The sequence below is a fragment of the Terrapene carolina genome, unplaced genomic scaffold, assembly GCF_002925995.2.
Source record: "Terrapene carolina triunguis isolate 2854851 unplaced genomic scaffold, T_m_triunguis-2.0 Scaffold21, whole genome shotgun sequence".
NCBI classification, from domain to species: domain Eukaryota; kingdom Metazoa; phylum Chordata; order Testudines; family Emydidae; genus Terrapene; species Terrapene triunguis.
The window spans coordinates 24,348,087-24,365,276 of record NW_020664372.1 but is presented as its reverse complement, the minus strand read 5'-3'; the positions used below and the strand labels follow the sequence as shown (position 1 = coordinate 24,365,276).

The 17,190-nt window shown below is 41.2% G+C and overlaps 1 protein-coding gene across 3 annotated transcripts in view; it reads left to right on the top strand.

Moving 5' to 3' along the window:
- The first annotated feature begins 346 nt into the window (after window positions 1-346).
- The window catches only part of TMTC4 (transmembrane O-mannosyltransferase targeting cadherins 4), a 72,403-nt gene continuing 55,559 nt past the window's right edge, over window positions 347-17,190 (top strand). The window contains exons 1-5 of one of the 3 annotated variants that reach the window (XM_024205355.3): window positions 347-426; window positions 3,170-3,385; window positions 8,970-9,085; window positions 12,214-12,430; window positions 15,941-16,028. In XM_024205355.3, the coding sequence (XP_024061123.2) occupies window positions 3,224-3,385; window positions 8,970-9,085; window positions 12,214-12,430; window positions 15,941-16,028 (583 nt within the window). In that variant the 5' untranslated portion in view covers window positions 347-426; window positions 3,170-3,223. Of the gene's footprint in view, window positions 427-512; window positions 547-3,169; window positions 3,386-8,969; window positions 9,086-12,213; window positions 12,431-15,940; window positions 16,029-17,190 lie in introns of those variants that run through there. The other 2 variants (XM_024205356.3, XM_024205357.3) reach the window with 2 other exon arrangements.

Below are 17,190 nucleotides of genomic sequence, written 5' to 3'. Positions count from 1 at the left end.
GCAATCTGCAAACCAGAGGGCAGCAGCCTTGTGGGCCTGCGCAATGCCGGCTGGGCGGCCGCATCTTCCCCCCGCTCTCTCTCCTTGGTGTGTAGAGCAGAGCAGAGGGGTGTGGCTCAGCGCAGCTCCCCCGCTCCCGCAGCCGGGCGAGAGCCAGCTCCGCTCGCTCTCGGCCTCCCCTGTTCGCTCCGCGGCGCGTCACAGCGCCAGCCACCAATGGGCGCCGGAGGCTGCCGGGGCGGGGCGGGGAGAAGGAGGGGTGGGGACAGGCCGCGGGCCAATGGGCAGTGAGGATGTTTTCAGGGGCAGACGCCGTGGCGGCCCCTCCCCCGCCCCAGCAGCTCCGGCGGCGGCGCCCGGGCGCGCAGAGCGGGCAGAGTTTCGCAGCTGGGTGGGAGATGCCGCTCTGGCTCCGTCTCCTTGCAGGTAACGCGCTGCGGGGCTCCCGGAGCAGGGCCGGGCGGTCGTGCCTGCCCCGCGTGCCGCCCGCAGGGACCAGGGCTGGTCAGGGGGGCGCTCCAGGGGGGCAGGTGTCCTGTGCACCCGGTAGGTGGCTGGGCTGGGGCACGGGGCTGAGCCAGGTCAGGGGCGGGCGGGGGTGGCTCTGTGCCTCTGTGCCTCGCCAGGTAGGGGGTGGGTTTGGCTCCTGACTTCTGCTGCAGTGGGCGGCGGAGGCAGCATGGAAACCTCGCCAGCGTTACGAACCAGGCTACATCGTGTGTCATTCGTGTGCTGCTGCTCCCAGGACAAAAGAAATACACGGAGCCGCCGCGGCTACAGCTCTGAAAACGTGTGTGTGGCCAAAGCTTCCTGTACTTGCTAGTAGCGCTCTCAGCACCGGTCTCATCCCACCCTTCTCCCACTCCCCTGCTGCCGCCTTCCCCCAGCAGAACAGTCCTCCTCCTTCCGGAGAGTACAGGCTCCAGAGGGCGAGCTCTCTGCGTCTGCCTTTCCCTGCTGTGGAATGGAAACTAGGATCAAGTTTCTTGATTCCCCAAACAATGCTCGTGGCCAGCTATATTCTTATAGCGGGACCATGTGTGGATATCATCGTCTGTACAATGACAGAGGCGTTCTCATGCAGGAGGAGTACTGACTCTCTGGTTTTCTTTACCTGCATAAACAACTGATTCCATCTGAGACACCACAGCCTCATTAATTCACAAATATCAGAGTAATCTGTTCTTGTTACAATGGAGTCTTGAGCTCTAGCAGTATGTCTAGATACGCTGCCAGCTAGTGGAATGTGGTGTTGCATGTAACTAAATATGCAACTTTACTTCTACATGTAAAGGAACCCCCTAGAATGATATTTTATTAAGTGCTGTGCCACACCACACAGCAGTGAAATGGAAATATGCACTGTGACTGTACCAAAAAGAGAGCGGGTGTTGTCAGATCCCAGGTGGTATGGTCCCCTGGCATCAAGCACACAGTTGGGTCCCATTTAAAAAAACAAAACATCTGTGATATATATGATTGTTTCTCCCCCCATATTCAGGGAACATGCTTGAGTGTTTAACAGTTCTGTCCCTGTAATGAAAAACCCCACAGATTGACCAATCCTATATAGAGGTACTATTAAATAATGACCAATATAAATGAAAAAAATGGAAAAAAGCAGCCTGGTTAAGGGGAAACTTTCTGGGAAAGGGGAATTCTGAGCAGCTGCTGAAATCTGTTTTAATTAAGTATTTCTGTAGTGGCCATCATCATCGTATGTAAGCTGTTAGTAGCAATGTATGTGCTTCCTTCTGATTAAGGGTTACAGTTTTAATCTTTCAGTAGATTGTAAACCAGGAGTGGATTACATTTGAAAATATATTTTGCTTTTAGTGGTTGGCCTATTCTGCTCTGCTAGATAGCTTCTTCTGAATCTTTCTTTCTTTCTTTCTTTCTTTCTCAGATTCATACCACTCCACACCTGTATCCCAACAGAATTGGGTACCACAATAGAGGGCTTGAGGGGGCACACCTCAGGTGCCTGTGTGTGTGCACACACGCACATGTACCTACACAGGTTAGGAATGTGTAGACTGTTTCAAGGAACTTGTATGAGTTCCACTGGTAACACTGACAAGCTCTGCAAGCTGAACAGCTATAGAGCAAGGAACTTTATCAGTTCCATTTGCCAAGCCAGCAGAGCTTGTAAACTCCACAAGACAAAAAACTCTAGTCTTTTTCTTTCTTAAAATAAATAAAACTAGGAGATCAAATGCAAAAACCCACCACTAAGGTTCCACAGGTTAAAATCATAAAGTCAAGAAATGCAAAACTTAAGGTTTTGACAGCATTAATAAAGCAGGGTTGCAACATGTACTTACTGTTCTTTTTCCTTATTAAATATATATTTGATTATGTGCCTATTTTATCTTTGTTAGTAAGATGTGTATTCTAAAATATGCATGACGTGCTGCATGACCTAATGAACTTTGCAGTTGGAATCTTAAGTTTGTGCTTCTCGACAAGGGTTGCCAATCCTTCAGGATTGTCCTGGAGTCTCCAGGAATTGAAGATTGTCATGTGATGAAACCTCCAGGAATCCATCCAACCCAAACTGACAACCCTATTCTTGACTGTGCTTTGTTGAATACCAGTTGTAGGGCCTCATTCTTTAAGAACTCTATGCATGTGTTTCCTGTTGAAGTCCCTGTGAGTTCCACACATGGTGTCCTTGCAAACTTAGGCCCTTCATGTTGCATCAACGCAGTTGTATTTGGGTTTATTGTGCCCTAACTGGTATTCATCATCCTCAAAAAACTTTATAAACATTTACTAATCCTCACAAGGCATGTGTTTATGAAATGGGTGGTGGTATACTTATTTGAAAAATGAAACTGAGTCCAAAAAGTAGAGTGACTTGCCCAAGGCTTTTGAGGTAGCATGTGTCAGAGTCAAGATTATAACTCAACTCTATGCTCAGACCATAGTCAGCCATGCTTTTCTACTTTTCTCAAATGTGAAATATAAAATTATGTTCAAAGAGGTTTTGATACCATTTTTTTAAATTTTCCTTTTTACCTTAATGGATTTCAGAATTACATCTCACTCGTGTAAGATGTCATGTTTTCCTATGTAAAACATGTCAGTATGATTTTCATTGCTTTAAGCAAAGCTAATGGTGTTTAAATGTAATTGTACATTTCATGATTATTTCTTTTTCTTCCAGATTTGCAGCCAACATAATGCTGGAGCTCCACACTCGAAACAAGCATTTCACAGAATGGCACAATCAGAATTTAATTTGGATCATGAAATATCATGGTTTGTGCTTCCCTCTTATTGGGCTAAAATTATTGTTGGACTCATTTCCTGCATGTGTTTTGCTAACAGCTACGATGGAGATTTTGTCTTTGATGACTCTGAAGCTATCATCAATAATAAGGTTTGTGTTTATTCTGACTTAAATTGTAGTAGAAAAAATTGATTTAAACTGATACTGCCAACTTAATTAGGCCCCAAATTTGACCAATGCAAAATAAGAATTTTGGGTTGAATTTCTCCTTTACTCCCTCCCTTTCTTATGATGGTCATTTGTCTCTGCAAAGGGTTTTAAAAAGTAAGCCACTATTTATGTAAATAATGCACAAAAGCTATGTGTACTGCGGGTGAAATTAGCTAGATTTGCACAATGTTTGGGCCTGATTCTGAAAACACTTGTGCACATGGATGTGTGCACACGAGACTATTTATGGACCCAGTCTTATTCCCATTAAAGTCATTGGGGGTTAGATTCACAAAGGGGATTTAGGCGCCCAGTGGAATTAACGAAGTTAGGCACCCAGGCTCCCCATGCATTGTATGGAGAGAGTCAGGAACCTAAGGAAGGGATTCACAGAAACCAGCAAGCTGAGCAGGGAGTCACCTAAACTACGCAGTAGAAAATGCCAAGGAGAGGGGCAGGGCTTCATCCCGACCCTCAAAAATGGTTAGATCTCTTAACTGGGGATTGGAGGGAGGTGCCTTCCTCTGCTCAGGATTCACAGACATGAACCCTGTCCTGGAGTTAGATACCCAAGCCAGGTCAGTCCTTGCTTGTAGAAAAAACGGGGAGTGAGAGCCCTCCACCCCATTATTGCCAATACCCTTGCGATTAGGTTACTCACCTGGGATGTGGGAGATCTGGGTTCAAGTCCCTGTTCCAAATCAGGACAAGTGGGGATTCAAACCTGAGTCTCCCACATCTCAGGTGAGTACTCTAATGACTGGGCTATTGGGTATAAGGAGACACACGCACAGCTCCAAAAAATCCTGACCAGCTCTTTCCCAGCTGTCCTTTTTTGACCAGATCTGCTAGGTGTGCTCTGAGCAGGCCTACTGAATAGGTCCCCACATATGAGTTAGGTGGGGGAACACCTAGTCTGAGAATTCCACCAAGGTTTACGTATGGACTAGGGGACTGAGCAGCTCAGCATCATCAGGATTGAGGCTGTTTTGTGGATACTCACTAGCAAAAATTTAGGTGCCTAAGGGACTTTACCGACAAACTTAGGCACCTAGGGAATTTCAACACCTCCAAGGTTAGGCAGCAGATGAATGGGGTTTTGAGGATCTCACTGGTATCTATAATGTTGGACTTAGGTGCCTAACTACCATTTTGAGAGCCTAAATACCTTTGTGGATCTGGTCCTGGGAGTTTTACCATAGGCTTCAGTGAATTCAAATTATGGTTCTTAGGATCCAGTCTAAGTCTGTGGGAGACTTTCTATTGACTCCAATGGGTGATGGATGGAAGCCAAATGGATACGGTTACTCTTGTGCAGAAGTGTTTGCAGGATGGGCTGATGGTGAGTTTCACTCAGCAAGAGTTCTCAAGGTTTTTCATAAGGTAAACCCCAGCCTGAGAGAGAGAGAGTCTCGTGGACCATCTCACTTGTAACATTCCTGTGGCAAATACAACAATTATTTGAGTAGAAAATATTAAGAAAGTATTTGCTTTTTTTAAAACAGTCTTTAATGCACTGCGAATCTTGTTCTTTTTGAAAAACTATTTAGCCAATCATTGCTTACATCCCTTAGCCAGTTTTCAAGCTACATGATTTTAAAGTATAAATCCTGAAATAGATGGTTTAAGGTGTGGTCCTGTAAGATATTGAGTGTCCTCAGTTCCTGAGATGCCTCCCAAGGGGACATTTAATAACTTCCAAGAGTGGGCCCTTGGGTGGGGCCTGGCCTTATAAGAGTGGTCCTAGTCTGATCTAGGAGGTATGAGTGATAGAGGTGGTAAGAGAGGCACATAGAATCAAAAAGAAAAGGAATAGATACAGATACTCTACTCTCTTGACACCAAAAGAATGAAGAGAAAAATGCCATAGTGGTAGCCGAAAAACCTTCTGGAAAAAATATAATCTACAGCAGGGGTCGGCAACCTTTCAGAAGTGGTGTGCCGAGTCTTCATTTATTCACTCTAATTTAAGGTTTCGCATTCCAGTAATACATTTTAAGGTTTTTAGAAGGTCTCTTTCTATATGTCTATAATATATAACTCCACTATTGTATGTAAAGTAAATAAGATTTTTAAAATGTTTAAGAAGCTTGATTTAAAATTAAATTAAAATGCAGAGCCCCCGGCCAGGACCCGGGCAGTGTGAGTGCCACTGAAAATCAGCTCGCATGCCACCTTTGGCACACGTGCCATAGGTTGCCTACCCTTGATCTACAGTATTTTTTTCACAACAGAAAGTATAAAGGTAGCCTACTGCAATTTGCCTTTCAGCATCCCACAGAATTATCGTTGCTCAAATAAATTTGTAGTGTACTTGATAAGTCAGCCATACCCTAAGCTAGAAAAATGTTGGGTCGGGGGGAGTGTCTGCCAAATTGCAATGTAAATACATACAAAGATTATAGAATGTATTGTATTTGTAAAATGACACAACTTGCAGAACCAAATTTTCCCAGGAGATGTATTTGAAGGATAACGATGCAATTTCATTTTCTTAAACTGACATTTAAACCAAGGACTATTGCCTTGGTTTAAATGTCAGTTTAAGAAAATGTAGATGTAGTTTGTTTCAATGCAATTTCTACACTTGTAATCTTCCTCCACTTCTCTCCACATTTACCTGACAAATGTTATTGTTTCAGTTTATCAACACACACGCAAATAAAAAAGCTGTGCTAAAATTCTGGCTGCGGGCAAGGAGAAAAAACTAAATCAATTGCTTAAATAACCTCATTTTTACTTATTCAGCCTGCATTTGAAAATATGGAGATTTAATTTATTTCCCTATCTAAATTTTGACACATTTCTTTAGAAATTGAATGGGATTTTGGAGCCACTGGGACTTTATAATAAAGGGGCTAGATAAATATGTAGAAATATTAAATCAGTACCAAAAATGTAGAGATGAGGGATTATGAATTGGTGGGGAGGGAAAGTACCATAATAAAGGCAGGTTTTATTAAGCAAGGTACTACATGCCATATTTTATTTTTCATGTGAAATACAGCTGATGAAGGCATTCTGTGGATCTGCTGAGCCTTGCTTTGCCAGTATTTTCTTAGGTACCACACTGTGACCCTTTTGTTAACTTGCTATCCCTCCCCCCACTTTCCTGTTTTAATGAAATATATGTTGTTAGTTGGCCCCATGCCTACCGTATCGTGGCGCATTCAGTTATTGGATTTTATTGGTGTTCAAGGCTGTTTTCCAGATGCTTCCTTGTCATTTAAAACCACTTTTTTACTGGTGCACAACAATGATTTGTCTTTATTTATTTTTTTGGCAAAACAAATCATTGGGTTAGCAGGAATTTCAGACACAATGCATCTTTTCCGTAAGCCATTATGTGGAAGAACTGACCCTTCTTCAAGTACTGCACCCTACTGTGCATAGGCTGCTGCTAATCAAATATTTAGGGATTCCTAGGTATCCACTTTCTGTTCCAATGGAGAAAATCATACATAACTTTTCAAATAGATGCGAAGTTCTTACAGTTAAGGAAAAGCAAACAGTTCCCTTTTTTTAGTGTAATCCCGTGAAGGTGAACAAACTATTTTATGTAGCTTTCTCCAAACTTCCAGTGCTTGGTGGTCAAGTTCACCACTTCTGAGCTCTGGAGAATTCAGGTCATAAGTAAGTGGAATTGAATCACAAGGTATTTCTGGATATTTTGCTTTATCTGCTTGTTTCCTACTGAAGATAAAAAATAAACTCGGATTAAATTGTGCAAACTGTTTCCTAGCTGCAGCACTTAAAGACCATGCAAGACTTTTTCTTATAGTTCATATTCTGTTTTATGAACATAATGATGTTGAGTACTGTTTCTTATGGTGGTTAAAAATTTCTGTTAGCACACAACAAATATATTTTGTACCTCTTGTTATTGATACAATCTTGACATGAGAGATGGTATTCAAATTGTAATGCTTTTATTTTAAGAAATATATTAGACTTTCTGATAGCTTTGCATGTTCTATATACTGACTAGTTAATAGCAAACAATTGCAATGGAATGGAAAATCAGACTGTAAGTGGCTTGCAGCGGATCATGGAGGAAGTCTATAGCAGAGCTGAGAATTGAACTCAGGTCTCTACAGTCAGTATCCAGTGTCTTAATCACACAAACATCCTTTCTCTCAGATATAGGAATGCAGTGGAGTTGCAACCTATACATCCCTGCTGAATTCAGTGCTAAACTTGGCCCTACGTATTGTTTAATAACCCTTAGAAAGTACAGTACTTGGCTTCATGTGGTGATGGTGGAGTTTTGGGTTTTCTGGTTTGGTTTGGTTTTTTTACTACTGTGTTAGTTGAATGGGAAATAAGGTAAGCTATAATTGATTGCATCCATAGTACCCGTTCTCCTATTGAAGTTATTCTTTTGGTAGTAATATCTCACTCTTAGGTGCTCTAATGGTTTTGGATCAAACTAAGGGCACATTTTGCTTTCATTTATACCCCACAAGGTTCCACTAACATAAATCAGAGCAGAGTTTGGCACTCTGTGTGTGTGGAGGAGAGGTATGGGAGCTCGGTGGAAGTAAGGTGGCCTTCTCAGCGGAGCAGCTTTATTGATGAATATGAAGCATGCTGTGCTGCTGCACAGAAATTTCTCAGAGGGGATGTGTGTGTGTGTGTGTGTGTTTGTATATACATATGTATACATATACAAAAACATATTTTTAAAGGGCTGCCTTTATGTCCATGTGTGTTCTTCAGATTTTCACATAGTCTCCTATGGCACCATTTACAGTTGAAATAATCAAAATTGCTTCCTTATCACCTTAGTTATGAGATTAAGCAAACTGTACACTTCCATTTTGTAATTGTTTTTAAAAAGTGTGATTTTATTTTTCCTTCATGATGGTACCTAAGAAATTCCTTTCCTAACTACTACTATGAATTTTCTTGAAGAGCGGTACATAGAGGAACTTGCTGATGGGTTTGATATGTCAGAAGCAAAGAGTGCTAGTTGAGTGGGGTTATGTGAAAGTTAAGGAAGCCACCCAACAGGATTTTAAAAAGAGCTAATCACTGGTTGCCATCTTTAGTCCTTGCTGTATATCTATCTAGCTTTCATTAATGGTTCTCCTACTGGTGCTAGTGGAAAAATGGCAATTTGCAACAGCTTGTGGTGTTCCTATTTCCAAAGATCCTATCTCTAAAATAAGATATTGTACAAAAATAAAGATATTTTAAATATATTTTACACTAGAGCTGTTGGGTCAGAACATCAACCGGTGGAAATCAGCGTCGCTCCATTGAAATTCATGAAAACATGCTGATTTATGCCATATGAGGATCTAGTCCACAATAATTAAAGGAATAGAAGAGGGTATTGAAAAGGCTTGGAACTATCAATCAGGTTTCAGTAGCCAGTCACTAAAAGACTTGATAGAAAGTGTTGTCTATAAAATATGGTCATGGTGGTGCCCGTTTGCTTTGTATGTAACTGTTCTCTTTCCAACTACTTTAACTAAATTGAAATGTTAACAATGTTGGTTCTTAACGTGTGTTCTTTCAGGACCTCAGAGCAGAAACTCCACTTGGTGACCTGTGGCATCATGACTTTTGGGGTGGCAAACTCAGCAGCAATACCAGCCACAAATCATATCGACCACTTACTGTCCTGACTTTCAGGTGAGACCTGGTGTCGTGCCTATAGTACTGGGTTTGGAGGTTTATTTTGTTAACTGACTTTTTTTGTTTTGGAAAATAAGAGACTTTGAGGGAAGTGAAATCTCTGCTGCAACTTATTTGCAGTACAGCTACTACCTTGCTTAACTCCAAAGACTTGATCGTGCAATAAGCTCCATGCAGGTGAACTCCCACGTCCCACAGCTGTTGCAGGTTCGGAACCAAAGGGTGAAATTCACCCTTATGCAGAGGGCCAGCACAAGGGATTTAATTGATGCATAGACCTTGTGTTGGTGCTCTGCATAAGCGTAAGTTCTGCCCAGTAGGAAGAAAAGTGGAGTCTGGATAGATGAGAACATTATTCATAATTGTTTCTATAATTAATATAAATTATATAATACCTCCTACTTAAATTTACTCCAGAGTCACGTTTAATATACCAAGAAAAGTATCCCCACCTCAGATTCTGTAATTGTCTCTTTTCTCTTTAATCACTGTAATGTCTGAGCAGCTTCCACACATTATCAGTTTAAGGTCTGAAGACCCTTCTATGATCTAAACCAGTTTTTCTCCCTTTTGCTCCATTTCTTCTTCCCTTCTTTTTCCTATGGCAAGAGGTGCTGTGATATTAAACAGTAAGAATGTAGCTAGAGAAATTTATTCATGTCACCAGAACCCTTTGGTGGAAGTAGACTGAACTGTATACATCCTGGTTGATGTATACATAGATTAAAAAACAGAACAAAGCTATGTGCCCAGCTTTGTGTTTATCAATCTATTTTAAGTATATATAGAACATCAATATAGCTTATAATCTAGGTGCTAAAATGCAGTGAGATAAGAAGTATAAAACTAAACAAAAATGGGCTCTGTTCTCATTTTCCTGGGGTTCGGTTGCATTTTGATCTCTGCCCATCTACTGTAACCTCAGCTTGACAGTTTGTTTTTTAACTATTGACCCTGTCTTCCCCCCAATACACAGTTTTAATATACTTTCCTGCTATATATTAATGTATCTTTGTACATATATTGTTGCTTTCTTATAATAGCTGTACTGGAGGCAGCGTGGTTCAGTGAACAGAGCACAGGTCTGGGCGTCAGTAGACCTGGATTCTTTTCCCTGCTCTGTCACTGACTTGCAAAGTGATGTTGGGCAAGTCACTTTGCTTCTTTGTGCCTCTGTTTCCACTCCCAGCCTTGTTCTTGTCCATTTAGGTCATAGGCTCTTTGGGGCAAGGGCCATGGGACTTTCTCGCAATGGCTAGATTGTAGAAGTTTACAGTTTACAGTCTATGTGGGGGTGGGGCGGGGGGTGGATGTAGCTGCACTGTCCTACAAGCAGACCAAGGAGACTGAGTTCCATCCATGCTCCCTATTTGCTTGGGAAAGGAGTAAGTAACTTCACCCTTGTCATGGAGCTGCTTACTGCATGCTGTGAGCCTGGCCAGCCACTCCCCCTGGTGAGTAAAGGGGGCAGATCCAGGACTCCTCCCCACCCACTTGCTCTCAGCAGGGAGTATTGGGCAAGTATTCCCCTGCTCAATTTGTGACTCCAGCTGTAATGGTGAGAGAAGAGTCTGCATGGGACCTTACTTTCCTTTCCTCCCCTGCATGGTCAAGGAAGGGCTGTGACCATGCACTGTCGGGTCCAATCTCAGTCCAATCTAGGCACCACTGTAATACAAATACAAATAATGTAAACGTCTGGGTGTTTGAAATGCCTATTACAGGCTTCCATATATTACATAAAACATACATTATAAAATTATTCCTTTCCTCCTGCGGCCTCTAAGGCTCATTCTGACTCCAATAACACCCTGGTTAATTTAAACAGAAAACGTACGCACAAGTATTTAAAAATCTGAAACCGTAGAGGAGCACGTGGAGGTAGCCAGTAAAATGCTATTTCCTCAAGCAAGAAATTGGCCTTCCCTAACTCCCTTAAGACTTTGCTTTTATGTGTATTACACATTTATAACGGGTTAGATCATCCTAATGAACTCCACTTACGCCAGATGCAGGTTGGCTAGACATACTAGGTGAAATCCATTATCTAAGTTAAGTTTCTGTATGTTTTTAGCATATTGCTTGTATTATACAGAAAATTGTGGTACACTTTTTTCCCCTTCAGCTTTCCTACCCAGAATAAGCTCCTACACTGGACCTTTATCCAAACAGCCTGACCAGTACTAATTCCCTCTCACACCTCTCCAGCCTACTTTCCTGATGTCTTTCCACCCGCACTCCCATTCCTTGTCCCCAAAAGAATGCTGCATCCACATACACCCTTTAAATAATAATTATTTATGTTGTGCCTTTTCCTTGTGCAAAATCCCAAAGTACATCACTTAACTGTATGTGTAGAGCACCACTGAAATGCAGCCACCACTGGGGTGGAGAGTGAAAACCCAGCAGTGAGTAGGCCATACACACTGGAAAAATTTTGGCCAAAGATCCTATGACAAATCTTTTTTTTTTTTTTTTAAACTGAAAGCTTCATGGGGTCTTTAGTGTCTATGCAAGTCAGTTAAGACCTCTGTGTGTGAGTGATGTGGACTTTTTTTTGTAAACATTTATTTTAAGGTATAATCTGAAAGAACAGTCTCATCTTACACCATCCTTCCTGCTCGCACCCCCAGGAACATTCATGTGCACACACTATCTCTGAAGTTCAAAGATGCCCTCCAGGAGATTGGGCTGCTTTTCTGCAGGACTCTCCAACTTTCTAATTTTACACAGGGTTGTGTCCCAGAGCACTATTATAACATGCAACTTTAAAGTTATGGCACCAACTGAGAAGCAGCCACAGTCGCTGTTTCCCATTTGGGATCTTGTAAAGGTAGTGGTGGTGCAAATTGGCACTGGTGTGAGGGTATGGGTGTTATTCTGTAGGGAAATGCTCTGTTTGGGAAAGGATCAGGGCCTGGTAGCTGCAGGCTAGGAGCCTACAGGGATGTTTGGAGATAGAACCATGGTAAGGTGGGTGTGTTAGATATTATTTAAAATGTACTTTTAATATTAAGCCTCTTGTACAAAGGCTATTTCTCTTTCTTCAGGAGTGTTTAGTTTTTCTTTGTGTGTCTCCAAGCTCTCCTCTGACTCTTAATCTCAATGTTTTTGTTTTTATGTAGAATTAATTACCTTTTTGCTGGAGGCTTTCACCCAGTGGGTTTTCATGTCATCAATATAATACTGCATTGTGCTATCTCTGTATTAATGGTTGATGTCTTCTCGATATTATTGGGTGGGCTGCAATACAGCAGTAAAGGAAGAAGGCTAAACCTTGCTCCAAAAGCATCTCTTCTAGCTGCTTCACTGTTTGCTGTGCATCCAGTGCATACTGAATGTGTAAGTACCTAATACTTAGATCTTCGTATGTTTTATATCTCCAGAGTTCCTGACCAACGCTAATTAATCTTGGAACACTCTTATAAGTTACACACTGTATCTGTCATTACTACACAGAGTATCTATTACAGTTTTGCATGTATTACATTGAGAATCATGTAATATTATGGTTAATACGCTCACAAGTTAGTGATTCTTCAGAGCAAGTCACTATTTAGGACAAAAAAAGTAAAGTACAATAGATAAACACTATTGTTTCAGGCCATCCATCTTTAGTTAGTGGATAAAGAATACATTGCTGGACATGCTATCTCATGAACAGTAGAGGAGAGGCATGAATAAACTGCATGCAAGGGCTTAATCACCGTTAATTCCTTTTTTTGCTTTACATAAACTGGAGTCTCAACTAGGGGTTTGTAAAAATACAAAACAAAAATTTGATAGCGGTCACTTTAATCTAGCAGAAAAAGGAATAATAAAGTCCAGTGGCTGAAAGTTGAAGCTAGATAAATTCAGACTGAACTAAGGTGCACGTTTTTAACAGTGAGGGTCAATAACCATCGGAACAATTAACCAAGAGTTGTGTTGGATTCTCCATTAATGGGAATATTTTAATTAAAAACTGAATGTTTTTCTAAAAGATAGGCTTTAGTTCAACAGTAGTTATTGGACTTAAGGAGGAATTAATTCAAGGAAGTCCTATAGCCTGTGTTAGGCAAGAGGTCAGATTAGATAATCACAAATGGTCCCTTCTGACCTTAAAATTCATGAATAATCATAATCCAGCAGGAGGCATTTTAACTGCCTTTCCATTGTAAATTACTAAAGAGTTTTCATTCTAACATTCAGTCTCTGCCCTAGAAGTAAGTGCTCTTAAGTTTGGTGCACATTATTTTCCATACATAGCAAAGGGATTTACTCCACCACTTGAGCCAGATCCTTCGCCCTGCTCCATCCCTTTTGCGCAATGCTGTTGGTGAAAAAGAAAGGGACCCCTATATTAAACAGCCTGCTGGGGAATTGCTGTTGTGCAGGGGGATCCTTATGTACAGAGCTCTACATCAGGCTTTCCTGTCCCCCACCCTTAGTAAGGAGTGTGACCAGAGCATTCTGCATTTCAGCAATCTAGAGAACCATGGCTACCAGTGTAAAGTTACGTGAGGGTGAAAACTACTCTTGGTTGTCCCAAAGACCAGATGTAGGGCAAAAAGGTGGTGGAGAGTGCAGCTTCTGTGCACCTGGGAATCCGTGAAATCTCAGTGCAGCCTGAACAATAGAATTACTACCTAGTCCTTGATGATATAAACTGTTACATATATTTGTTTAAATTGGGCTCTAAATGTTACTAAGGCCCCAATTCTGCAAACTAATCTGCATGGGCTCAGGGGGTCTGTTTGTGTATATGAGCTTGCAGGATTGGGAACTATAAAATTTGTTTATATTTTGGAAAGAAGAACCTAGCCTGCTGAAAATAAACATGCCTTTTCTAAGATCAGATGGTGCACAGATGTACTTAATCTGCTAAACAATGAATTGTAAATCTTTTACACTCAATATTTTTAACTGTAACAATCAAGACATTGTGTGCTTCCAGCACATACATGCATGCGTTTCTCACCCCTCAAATAGCACTTCCCAGGAGGCTGAAAACTCAGTTGCTTTGAAATCATGACAACCCGTCTCTAAAATTAGATGGCATGTTTTGACACATGATAACTGTGAAAAGTTTGTCAGTTTCCTGTTTTGATTTTTGGTATGTTCAAAAACAAGGAATTTTAAAGCTTTCATATGTAAAATGGATATTGAAAAGTTTAGTCTTGGTAATGTCTGAAGATAAAATTTATGTCAGTATGATTTTTCTGAGTAGCAGGTAAGTACTTCTGCTGTATAGTTTTGTCTTTTAAAAAACAAAAAATGTGTTGAATTCTTCCTGTTCAAACATGAGTGATTAAAATATTACCTATTGCATGGAACTTTGATAGCTAGTTTGATCATAAAATTAAAACTCTGTGTGTTGCCTTGAGACCAGAGGCTATGGGCCTGATCCTGCGCCTCTGTCTCACACAAGGAGTGCTGTTGAAGTCAATGAGACAATAGGTATTAGAGGACCAGGCCCTTTGCTGTAACACATTGATGTTTATTTTTAGAATTGATTCTTTTACGTCATTAGCTGATAACAGTTCCTGAAACAAAACAACACTTTGACTTTCACCTTCAAAGCGCATTACAGCCATTGAGTTAATCCTCACAACACCCTTATGAGGTAGAGAAATACTATTATCCTTAATTTACAGATAGAGAAACTGAGGCAGGGGTTAAGTGGCTTGTCCAAAGCCACACAGGGTTCTTTCAGATCTGGAATTAGAATTCAGCAGTTTCTTCCCCAAAGGCCTGAATTAAAAGCTCATTTGAAATCGGGGGGATCTTTCCATTGACTTCAGTGGGTTTTCGATCAGTCCCCTGGTCCTGCACTCAAACCACTAGACCTTTCAGCCCTCAAAAATTCTATTTAAGTGATGCAGTTTACTCATGTCAGAGTAGCACAGCCTTGCTCCAGAGTCTGCATTTCACTCTGAACCCTGTGCTTTGCCCAAGAGAAGACTAGAGAACTCCAGTGAGGCAAGTGGGGGAGGAATTCACCTCTTTCCACTCCTCAAAAAATGGCAGAGCAGCAGCATAGCCTGAGTAGCCTCTGTAGTTCTTGAGTCCCCTCCCAAAATAAGGGGGTGAGGAGGAGAACTGGTGGGTCCAATCCTATTTCCAAAGATCTATGCTGCTCCAGAGGCTCCAGCAAAATTGGGCTCCAGCACTTTGGCTTGAGCCAAACCTGCTGAAGTCACTGGAAGGACTCCAGGGTTTTGGATCCCGATCTACAGGTGCAGACCCCCTGCCTGGGTTCTCCCCGCAACATAGCAGAACTGTTAGTGAGACTAGGTGATTCTTTGGAAGGTACCCCACATGTAACTGATTCAGATTATATAAAAAGTGTGTGTAGAGATTGGGGGAAGATCTTTAGGCCCTCTTTCACCCTCTCCCTTCAGCTGTAATATGTACTCTTCTGAAAGCTGAAATTCTTTCAATTTCTGGTTTGAGGTTCCACAGCTGTATGTTTGCTAGGGCCCAAAAGTTGTCCAAGAATTATACAAATATACAGCCTGATCCATGACAGTCTTTTCATTTACCTGAATAGGCTTTGGATCACGCCCACAATCCCCCCCCCCCTTTTTTTTAAATATTAGTAAATTTTCAGTGAGTAAAAGCCAAACCATCGACCGGCTTCTTCTGTCGACAAACAAATATTCCTCCAAAATCAGGGAAAATGCCCATGGTCTTTATTTTATTAAATAAAATAAGTTTATTAAAACAATTTACAGGAATGAAAGTGACACAAAATATGTCCATTTCATATTTTCAGTTAATTATATTTCTGCGTTTCCTCACGTATTATCAAAAATATTTTTTAAAGAAAAAACAAAAAGTAAATCCTTTTTTCTTTTTCTTTTTTCAAAGGTTGCAGGGATTGTTGGCAGAGCAGACCTGCTGTGTGCCCTGTTCTTTTTGTTGTCTTTCCTTGGCTACTGTAAAGCCTTTAGAGAAAGTAAGCATTATGTTTGCCTCTTTTGTGTAATTATTTTATTCACAGCCTCTGTAAAGTACAGTAAACTAAACCATCAACTTGACATGAGCTATTTTTACTGCTGTTTAAATTATCAGGAAATACAGAAGATCTGTTTTAACAGGTACATGCCACTAGAGGAAATGAGAGAAACTCTATACCTGACTCCTGTTGCACATTAGAGACATATTTTATGTAAAAGGTTTGTTTTGTAACAGGGCTTATTTTTTATGAACATAAAGGAATAAATCAGTTTTAACCGATACATCTCTGGGTATAAATTGACAGGCTGACTTTCCTATTTTAATCTTTTTGGCATGCTTGTCAACATTATGCTGGGATTGTTTACACTAGAATGAACTTTATAAGCCCTACTTGTATTTTAATATACAGCCAAGTCCCGCTCACTTTACTTACGTGACTAGTCCCTCTGAATTCAGTGGAAGTGCTTGTGCATTTACCCCCTTTTTGACCCAAGCAGTTAATTAAGGTTCAGAGTCCTGGAAATGTTCCGTTTGGGAGAAAAGGTTGATGATGGAGTCTATTTTTTTTGATGCAACGTTGATACATGCCTTATAAATAAACAAATCCTGCTCCTCCAAATGCAGGAGGAGCCAAAGGCAAAAGGAGAAGTTTCTTAGCTTACAGGCCCAAGCTTATTGTCAGCCAGCACCCTGATCCAGACTACTACTACTCTTGGGGTCATACCATGCTTACAGTCTTCACCTTGGATTTCTTCAGGTGCTCTCTCTCTCTCTTTCTGGTCCTCTTTTGCCTTCTCTCTCACGTACACTCTCCCCTTACGCAAAACAATACTCAGCAAAACTCCCTGTACTCTCACAATCCAGGACTCCTGGGCAGGTTCCTATAACCCTTTTTTCTTAGCTGCAGGTTTGTGATTAATATATCATTACAGTTATGTTAATTGATGGGTGCAAATGCACCCTCCAATCTCCAGGTTTTAACTCAACTTAGAACAAGGTTTCAGCAAGCCCATAACATATTTAAGGTGTACTGAATTTGGCCCATAGGCTTTAGTTCACATCACCTGTATTATTTTAACATGCATAGACCTTTCAGAGACACTCTTCCAAGCGAGCTCTGCTGTGGTATTTGATCTGAAAGTAATTTGGTGGTACAGATA